Source organism: Mus pahari, chromosome 9, assembly GCF_900095145.1.
Source record: "Mus pahari chromosome 9, PAHARI_EIJ_v1.1, whole genome shotgun sequence".
Lineage (NCBI taxonomy): Eukaryota > Metazoa > Chordata > Mammalia > Rodentia > Muridae > Mus > Mus pahari.
In genome coordinates, this window is record NC_034598.1 from 58,414,066 (window position 1) to 58,424,442 (window position 10,377).

The window sequence follows — 10,377 nt, forward strand, 5'->3', positions numbered from 1 at the left end:
AGTATAGTATGTCTTTAGTATATAGTATGTCTTTTGTGTTTTTTTTTTAAATTGGGTATTTTCCTTATTTACAATTCAATTGTTTTCCCCTTTCTAGGTCGTCCCTTCAGAAACTCCCCTATCCCATCCCCCTCGCCCTGCCTCTATGAGGGTGCTCCCCCACCCACCCACTCGCACCTTCCAGCCCTGGCATCCCCTACACTGGGGCACCCTCAGGCCCAAGGGCCGCTCCTCCCACTGATGTCCAAGAAAAACCCATAAAAATTTGAATTATAATACACAAAAAGGCAAATTGTATATGGCAATTTGGCTTCGCATGTGTCATTAGCAGTCTATGGTCAAATGTCTATACTTGTTACTATGTTTTGAGTAAACAGTCAAATCATGATCAAACAATTACAGAAGCAAAAATACCCCAAACTCCTTATCTGATTTCTCCTTCCCAGAGTTCCTCCACCTCCTCCCACCAGTTTAGTAATGAGATAAATGAAGTTAAATGTATTTTCATAATATGAACAGACATTAGTTTTATTAAAGTAATTGTTATCAGCTCCACGAATGATCTCTTCCTTGTCTGAATCTCCCGTTTTGAGAGACTAAGACGCCGCTGAGGTGGTCAGGTTGGGGGTTGCTCTTCTTGCCCCTTGCCTGCTTAGATTTAGCATTTTCACTGAGGCAAGAGAGAACACCCAAGAATTCCTATATTTCTCTTTTAGAAGTTTTCTTTCATCCACAATATTCAATATGGTTCCCATGTGCTGGTATCATGCCACTGCTGACAGTGAAGTCACAAAGAAAGGGAGGGTGCCAGGTAAGACATCCATGACCCCTGCCTGGCAACCCTGACTAGCACAGACCCAATCCAAACGGTGCATCTTCTAGGGACAACACAACCTCCAAGGCTTACCAGCCAAAACTAGTCCAACTCCTTTAAATATTAATATGACAACCTTACCAGAAAAGGCCCCTGATTAAAAGCAGACTGCTCCTTAGAGGGGCACTGAAAGCTTGTCAGCAAGCTCTTCCATGACGTGCTTTGAACTTACAAAGAGCACTTGCTCCAAAGCAGCTCTCTAACCGCCTCACTAGCAGGAACAATGGGCTCACGACTGAGAAGGGTACAAGTAGTTGATTTTACACTGTGCTTCTGGTCCTATGACAGAAACATTTCTGCCAAACGTTCTCGCTGGCATGTAAATTTTGTCAAGCAGGCATTGATTTGAATCAGCTCTAGCTTATAGCTCAAATGCTCTACAAAAACAAAACACAATTTTCAAGCAAGGCAAGAATATCTTTAAGAGCACTTGGTACCTAAGAACACTTGAGAGCAGGCAGCAGAGGCACTGCTCATACTTAGCAGGCCACAGAAGGAGGACACAGCACTTTGCAATACACCTCACATGACCCTAAAATGTATTTTGATAACAAGTAAGCAAAGCTTCCACAGTTGACATGGTCAGTGGAGTGTCCGCTGAAGCTCACAGATCCCTGCTGCATCTAAATCTTCCTGTTAGATCTTAGGAACAGAGTATACAAGGAACATTCAAGTACAGGCAAAATGAACTGAGGGCATGTGAAGGTATATGTAGACTTATTTAAAAAAAAAAAATCAGGAAAAAGATGAAGCTGTCATGGGCTTCCCAGGCTGAAAGTATAGTCAAAAACATAAGAAAGAATTCAGTCTAAGAACACCCCAGGGGACAGCAGCACAACAGAATATTTATTAGCAAGATAATAAAATACTAAAATTGCACAAAATATAATGAAATTTTTCTCACAAATTAATCCATTATGCCTTTTGAATTTTTGCAAATAAAAACTCAATTACTCCCATCATTTAACTGACTCAAGGGGACAATTATATGCAGTGCTACTTTCAATATATAAATGTCCAAAGCAGTTAGTCTTTCTTAAAATATAGACATCATGCAAAAATGTTAATAAAATAAACAATTTATAATATAACCAATTGGATGACTAAGAAGATAGTAAAAGTAAAAGATCCTCTGGCATGTGAACTTACCACTCCCCCTCGCTGTCACTGCCCCACCTCCTACTTAGAGGGCCTGGCAATACTGATCACCAATCACACAGGACAGTGTAGTATTGCCACTGTAAATCCTAAGGGAGAGCAAGAGCTTAGCAAAACTCTCACTGTCTTCCAGAACTCAGAACCAGGCCTAGGTCAGTACCCACTCTTCCCACGTAGCCTGTACTCACATAAGTCTGTGTTACTAAGTCAGGTGAGGACACTCGGAAACGCATCTCTTGAGCTACCTGATTGGATGCAAACACTGGAGCAGTTTCCTTACAGGTCTTCCAAACAAACTGCCTTTGGTATTCAGAATTTCTCAAGGCATTATTCGTGGGAACAACGGCCAATCCAGCTTTCTTACGGAGATGCCTATCCAACTGTTGGGGGAAAAAAACCCACTTAAAGCTATTAAAATTTGCTACACAAACTCCTTTTAAGTCTAAATTGCATTCTAAAGCATGCAACATGAACTTTATCCCTTTAAATTTTAAGTGTACCTTATAGTTTTGCGAACTACATTCATACATAGTATGGCAAACTTCTAACTTTTAATCACTTTTAAACTGTCTAAATATTTAAAATTCCTTTCTTATTAATAGCAACGTGCTATTATTCCATTAATGCATCTCAAAAAAATAGAATAGACCCATTGCTCACTTCCTTTCTACCAATCATTCACAAGTAAATCTAATATCAAATACAAATAAATAAATCATAGCGCCTTGTGTTCACACATCTCTGTGGACCCCTTCCCTCTGCCCACCAATCTCACACATCACCTTCCATGGACCCCTGCATGCCCTGGCTTTCTCAACAAGTCACATATTCTCCTCCAGCACTCCTGGGTGGCTCCAGGCTTCCAGTCAGTGGCTGAAGTAAATTAGGGAGAGGGCGAGTGCCTGGAGAACGAACTGTGGGAGGCAGTGAGATTTCCCACACACTCCCCTGCCACCTCTGCTTATGTGCTTTTGGGGACCTGCTGCAAGCCAGCTGTGACATACGAGGACAGAACGGCAAGACCTTTCAGAGCCAGCCAGAACTCTCTTCCTTGTGCCTCCTGTCAGCTGAGATTGTTTGCTTTCTTGCTGGTACAATAGGAAAGTCAAACAAGGATAGGTACATGTCAGCTGAGCTCCCGGCCAGAATGGCCTACTGCCCTCCTGCCTCAGCGTGACCTCGTCCTGGGGACTCGGCTGCTGGTCTCTAATGAATAAAATCCAGAGGCAGACTGCCCATGTGGAGACGGCATGTCTCAGTACATTCAGTACAAAACAGCGACCAGTAAGAACAGAGCCCTTCCCAGTAACTTTCAGCAGCCTGCTGGCATCTATCCCAGAGACACAAGACAAGAGAAGAACAAATAAGAACCCTAAATACTCTTTTAAAAGAAACATGGTGGCTCTTCCTACCCTGGGATCTATGCTCTCAGAGAGAGGTTTGCTGGAAGGTCTCAGCTCCACATCTGTGTTAACTGGCACATGGTTTCTCGTGGCATCCTGGTGCTTTTCCACAGTGTCTGAAGCCCCTTCAGCTCTGGAGTCCGCAGAATGAGACCGAGTTCTCTTGGGAGCTCTGGAAGCCTCTAGTGAGAGAACTGTTTCTTGGTTGGCATCTCCTCCTTGCTCAGCCTCCTGTGGCTTTGGGGTTCCAGTGGTTTGGGGTTCTGGTGGGACAAGCGCATCCTTCTCTCGGACAGTTCCATTCCACTCCAGGGACTTTGAAATCTGAGGGTCATGGTAGGGAACTCTTCTTTTTGAAATGAAACTTGGTTCTTTCGTGATCCCTACAAAACATGTAACATGAAAGTAGCTGCTACCAAAGCTCACGGCCAAGAAGAGCTTTTTAAAACCCTGAGAGAGATGGAGTTTAAAATTCAGTTGAGATAGCAAGCTGGCACTTGCCACCAAGTCTGACAACCTGAGTTCAGTCCTCAGGACCCCCATGGTAGAAAGGAAAATCAACTCCCACAAGTTGTTCTGTGACTTCTACACACACCTGTGGTGCACACATGCATGCACACATACAGACATACATACATACACACACACACACACACACACACACACAGTTAAAAAATAAAACAGTCATACATACAGACATGCACGTGTACACGAACACACACGCCCTCCTCCAGATTGTAGTACTTGTAAAACCTAACAAGGTATAGTTTTCAATATCAAATTATTTTGCTTTAAGGAAGTATTAAAGTTGAACGCTGAGGTCAGTGTCCAAGTTGTTCTCACACAAGTCACAGAGGTCACAAGGCGAGAGACTGGCACGCCAGCAAGTGCATGCTCCCTCCGTTTCTGGTTACTTTCCTGTGCTACTTAGCAGAACAATAAGCCCTGGTCTGTCCACACTTGGAACTTTTCCCAAAGCTTCTCTTATGCAGAACAGACCAAGACGAAAGGGGATGAGGTGTCCCGTGCGGGGATGAGGTGTCCCATGCTAGACCTCGGCTCTCCTTCTGCCTTGGTTTCCTGAGGACTAAAAAGAATGACCCTTTACAAGGTACAATTTCTCTACATCTCTGTCCAGGAGGCAAACATCCAGGATCTCAAGCTTCTGCCGAGGTGTGGGGGCTGAGCAAACGCCCTAGTTCTGGCCATTCTTTAAAGAGAAAGAGAGCTGCTCCTGCCACAGGGAGAGCAAGTCCACCAAAGGGAAGAGGAGGCGACAGAAAAGCTGACATGAGGTAAAGTCATCACTCTCAAACCTCTCTCCGGGTCTTTATGCCACTACAGCAAGAGTCCCAAGCTCACAGGCTTCCCAGACTGGTAGCCATCAATGGACAGGCACACAGAGACATCCTGGGGGTGGGGTGGGCAGAAAGGGGCAATTCTGAATTCCATGTGTGCTCTTGCTGGATGCTTATCTATCATCTGTGCTTCTATCTGCTACACCGTCCTGCTTCCACTTCACAAAAGACAGGCACGTATCTCAAGCAGCCGCAGACTACCTGTGACACAGTGCGAGAACTCAGGGCTAGGGAGACAACAGGACAAGAAAGCACAAGTGTCCCAAGGGACACTGTCACAGGAAAGCAAAGACACAGACTGGAAGTAATATAGGAGTGGTGGCCGATCCCAGGTTGCCCACACACCCACAAAGTTCAGGGTGGAGAGCTGGCATGGGAAGGGCACAATGCGCCTGAACACTGGATCAAGGCATAAAGTTAGACTTGTCCCACGGAAAGCCCATTTGCTGTTGAGAGTGGCTTTGCAAATTATGCGATGAACATTTTCTATAACTCAATATATATATATATATATATATATATATATATATATATATATGACATATACACACTCTACCAAAAATCTATATCCTTTGAAACTACTTGTAAAAGCAGTAAAAACTAAAGATCAACTTTAAAGTGGGAGGAGGGTTAACAAGATTTTCCTAACGTTGTGGGGAGCACTCCCGGCTATCCTTGCCATTCTCTGTTAATCCTTATCTTATGTGCATGAGTGTTTTGCCTGCCTGTGTGTGTACATACTACATACGTGCCTGGTGCCTGCAGGGTCCAGGAGAGGGAGTTAGAGCCCCCAGGTATAGTTACAGAGAGCTGGGATCTGCTCTGTGGGGGCAGAAACTAACCCTGGGCCCTCTGCATAAGTACCGGGGCTCTTAGCCACCGAGCCATCCCCCAGCCCCTAAGTTCTTATAGGAAGCATGAAGAGAGAAAGACTCTCCAGCCAGTGGGCCCTCTCTCCTCCCAGCTCCAGCAAGTGCTCCTGGTAGTGAGGGATGTACTGCATGGCCAGAGTGGCCAGCCAGTTCTAGGTAAGCCTGCTCTCCTTGCTAACCTCCTCCCTCCCCTGCTGAACAGCCTGAGGTTCGTGTGCTATTGCTTGTGCTTACTGAGAACTCCCAGCAGCCTTTGTCCCTTACACCGTGACTCCCTTCACAATGCACCCTGCTCCAGAATGGCTTCACTTGCCCAGACTCTTCTCACACTAGCCCCTTGAATGCAGCTGGTCTCAGCTAAAATGCTGAAGGGCAGTTAATCAGGTTGACCAGTTGTCTGGTGTGCCGTTATCATACACACATACACACACACACACACACACACCCATAGCTTTCAGTGAAGTGGTTATGCCTGAAGACATTTTATTTTGTATTCTCGATCTAACGAACCCTCCAAGTGCAGAAGTTACAAGCAGAGAAGTTTTTCCAGGACACTGCCGGAGAATCAGGAAGCACCCTGCCTCTGAAGCCCAGCACTGGGCTAAGACTACTTACGCAGCAGAGGAGCCCTAAGGAGCCACCCACACTCCCTTCTGTTCTCCAAACCTTAGTTTGCTGCCTTCCCAGACTCATACCCTCATGGTAAGTCTTGTCTTTCCCTGGCTTCACCTAACACTTGAGGGGTTTATACATCCATCATTCTCACACATCATCTATAGGACACTAAGTACTGACCTACGTACATAAAACCCTTACCAAGCAAGGCCTCCTTCAACCCTGTATAGTGTAGCTTCCTGCGGCCCACTTGGCAAGTTTGATTTGCTCAAAATTATAATTACTATATATCTAAATTCAGATGTATTCATTAATTTAAAATCTGGTTTTAGGGCTGATAATATGATCAGTTGCCTTGTAAGCACAAAACCCTGAATTTAAGCCCCTAGGACTCATGCAAAAAAGCTAAGTGTGGCTGCATGCTCTTATAATCTGAGCCCTGGAGAGGCAGAGACAAGTGGACCCCTGGGGTTCTCTGGCCAGGAGGCCAAGTCTAACTGGTGAGCTCCAGGGCAGTGAGAGACCCTGTATTAAAAGGAAGTGGGCGACCTTCCTGAGGAGCAACACCCAGGATGGTTCTCTGGCCTCTGCATGCATATCACACGGGTGTACTTGCATGCATACAAAAATAAAAATAAGTTAAAGTAGGGTGTCTCAAAGTCTTGCGCCTCCAACAAGGAGACAGAGGGCTACTCTCAATATCGTAGCTGGTGAGAGAAACAGCAGATAGAACAGTCAGTCCACTCTTTTCAATATGCAGTAGGAGACCTTGGCCCGAGGGCTCCAACTCTCTGAGGTCAGGAGACGCAGCCTAAGTAAGAGGAAGAACCTGATCTCTGAACTCAGGGCCAAACCAGCGAGTTCCAGTCACGCCTGTCACCTACCCTTCCTTTCCTCAAGACTTTCAAAGTCCTTGTGCTGGCTGGTTTTGTGTCAACTCGACACAGCTGGAGTTATCACAGAGAAAGGCGCTTCAGTTGGGGAAATGCCTCCATGAGATCCAGCTGCAAGCCATTTTCACAATTAGTGATCAAGGGGGGAGGTCCCCTTGTGGGTGGTGCCATCTCTGGGCTGGTAGTCTTGGGTTCTATAAGAGAGCAGGCTGAGCAAGCCAGTAAAGAACATCCCTCCATGGCTTCTGCAGCAGCTCCTGAATTCTGACCTGCTTGAGTTCCAGTCCTGACTTCTTCATTGATGAACAGCCATGTGGAAGTGTAAGCCAAATAAACCCTTTCCTCCCCAACTTGCTTCTTGGTCATGACGTTTGTGCAGGAATAGAATCCCTAACTAAGACAGTCTTCATCCCCAGGCTTGCTCCTCTCTCCTCAAACCTATTCCAGAAAAGCCTCTTCCGGAACATCCAATCTCAGGCACTTCCCCTTCAGTTTTACTATTCAACCTTTTTTGCTATCATGCTATTTTATATACAACCCCTATTTGCTGAATTTGTTTTTTGTTTGTTTGTTTGTACCTAAGGGATTCTGGGATCGCAGTATAGCCATCAATAAATATTTGCCAATCATACATGAGCTAGTCAGCCAACACAAGTGGATTTTAATTGTTTTGTAAACAGAACCCAAGATTTATTCGAGTTATGATAGCTATTGGTTTGCTCGACTTACCCAACTGATCCGACCTAAGTCCTGCCCATGAGTACTTTCGTCCCACTGAGGGATTATAAGACTCTGACAAATAGGACTTTTTCCACAGGAAGTTTCTCTGGTATTCACTCAGCCCCTAAAATGAAAAGTGCAATTTGAGCACAGTGTAATGAAGAGGTGTCTTAAAATCCAGCATCAGAAAGAAAAACAAAACAAAACAAAAAACCTCAACCTCTGTAGAGTGTTCTTGAAAGGCCCAGAATGAGAATTAAACCCCAGACAAGCTCCTTAATAATAGCTAATATTTACCCTGCCCTGGGCTAAGTAGTCCCTTAATCCTCACAACCACCTGAGGCAGGCAGAAGCCGGAGTCGCTCAATGAGGCTGCGCTATAACTGGTTCTCTGGTTCCAAAGTATAATAACAGCCCTAAGTCCTCACCACCAGAGATTTATCCTAAATTCCCATCGAGTGCATAATGTTACGGCTTACGCTTAGTTCCTTTTAATAAAAGGCAATTAGAGAAAGACGTGTTCCCCTCCCACTCTGTCTGGCAAGCACTTTAGAATTAAGAGTCGGGGATTACAGGAACACTGTGGCCACCTGTTGCGTGGAAAAGCGCTAGACACAGACAGCTATCTGGAACTGCGAGCAAAACCTAAAGCAAACGTGCAACGAGCAGGCTGCACACCCACCCACGATCTCCTCTTACTGGGGCCCGCTTCCCAAGCGTTTAAAAGACCCGCGCGCTTTAAAGTATTGCAGGAAAGGAGCTGAAGAAGAGCCACAGGTGTCCTACACTGACAGCAGCCTTTCGTCCCACTGTCAAGGGCCCTCCTTCCGCCTCCGCTCCTGGTGACCTCAGACTGACTCCCATCGAACTCTCCCCCACCCGCACCTCCGCGCTGGGCCACGGGCCGGAGCATCCTCCGCCCCGCACAGGCTCCGGCCAGGAGGCTCGGTACCGCACAGGCGCGTCACGCACCCACCCCGCGGCGTCCCCCGTCGCCCAGCCCCGGGCCTCACCTTGAAGCGCACCGGCATGTCGCCCTGCGCCGCGGAGCCTGCCCGGCCGACAGTTAACGGGACCAAAAGCCCCGAGGGGGCGGGGCGGGGCGACAACACTGGTTCCCTAGCAAGAGCCTGGACTCGGCGTCCCCGACGACGCGCCGGCGCACTCCGCGCCGCCCTCCCGCCCCGCCTCTCGGCCTTGCTCCGCCCATTTTGAGGCTTGAAGACCAATGGCAGCCCTTACCGTCATTACGATTAGACCAACCAGCACTCGTAAGGGCACGGCCCCGCTCTCTAATGGCGGGCGGAGAGCTGGCCAATGAGGATACGGGAGCTGCGGTGGGCGGAGCCCGCGGGAGCTTTGTCCAGGAGGCTGCAGGCGGAGTCCGCGCACTGCAGGTACAGCAGCCTGGCTGTGTTGTGGCCCGGTTCGGCAAAAGCCTGGCCTCACTGGTTCCAGCTCCCTGACATCACAGAACGTGAAAGTGTGCCTGGCATTCCAGAATGCACGGCAGAACCCAAAGTCTCTTTGTCCATAAAGGAAATTGCCCCTAGAGTACCCGGCTGAAAAGCAGTTGCTAAGGAGAGAAGCATTACACTAGCCTTGGGTCAAAAAGGATAGGTCCGAAAATACATACAACGTAGGCTGATTCAAGTAAAGTTTATTAAGACCACAAAACCAACTCATCCTTTTTAAAAATAAAATTCCCACTGTATACCAGGCTGGCCTCGACATCAAAGATGTCTACCTGGCTCTGTCTCCATAATATTGGGATTAAAGGCATGCACCACCAATCCCAACACTGGGGAGGCAGGGCCGGGGAGATCTCTGCCTGGTCTACAGAGTGAGTTGCAGGATAGGGCTACACAGAAAAACCCGGTCTTGAAAGAATAAATAAAAATAAAATTCCATTTGACTTCTATAGGTTATTACCCATCGTGAATATTCCTTAGCACTGCTCATTCTGAAAGTCCAGAAAAAAATTGCCCAGACATGCTAAATACATTATTTAGTCGATCATAGTATACTGTGTCCTGGGCTCGCTTTCCAAGTGAGAGACATGAATGGGAAGTTTGAAACAGAGTGGTCCCTGAGGGTAGAGATGATTAGAAGAGGTTCAGGGGAAATTTTCAGACTTGGCCTTGACAATTACAACTGCAAGAAGAGGAAGATAAGATGATCAAGGCAGACAGGTGTCTGGAGAGAAGGCTGTCAGGGTTGTTCTGGGAGTAATGAATTTACCTCTTACCTTTGTCCTGTGTTGGGACGGTCGCATCAACCCTTCCCGGTCTCTTTTAAGCGCTTCCTACAGACTTGTCTTCTTGGCTCCTAATTGATGTCTCCGATCTTCCTCATTATCACAGAGATACTTAAAAATTCATTTGAAGTAGTCACCTGATATCTAAAACAGAGAGAATATTAAATAAGTCCCTGTGCTGCCATGCATCCAGGAGACCTTTCGTTAATGTTAATCGTTGAGGACAG

The 10,377-nt window shown here is 46.7% G+C and overlaps 1 protein-coding gene across 6 annotated transcripts in view; it reads right to left on the bottom strand.

Moving 5' to 3' along the window:
- The window catches only part of Mdm1 (Mdm1 nuclear protein), a 28,387-nt gene extending 19,311 nt beyond the window's left edge, over nt 1-9,076 (bottom strand). For 2 of the 6 annotated variants that reach the window (XM_021204584.1, XM_021204583.1), the window contains exons 1-4: nt 8,907-9,076; nt 7,903-8,017; nt 3,445-3,818; nt 2,278-2,412 (exon numbers count right to left, since the gene is read on the bottom strand). In XM_021204584.1, coding sequence (XP_021060243.1) covers nt 2,278-2,412; nt 3,445-3,818; nt 7,903-8,017; nt 8,907-8,924 — 642 coding nt within the window. In that variant the 5' untranslated portion in view covers nt 8,925-9,076. Of the gene's footprint in view, nt 1-2,220; nt 2,413-3,444; nt 3,819-7,902; nt 8,018-8,906 lie in introns of those variants that run through there. The other 4 variants (XM_029542594.1, XM_029542593.1, XM_021204589.1 and 1 more) reach the window with 4 other exon arrangements.
- Nucleotides 9,077-10,377: the final 1,301 nt, after the last annotated feature.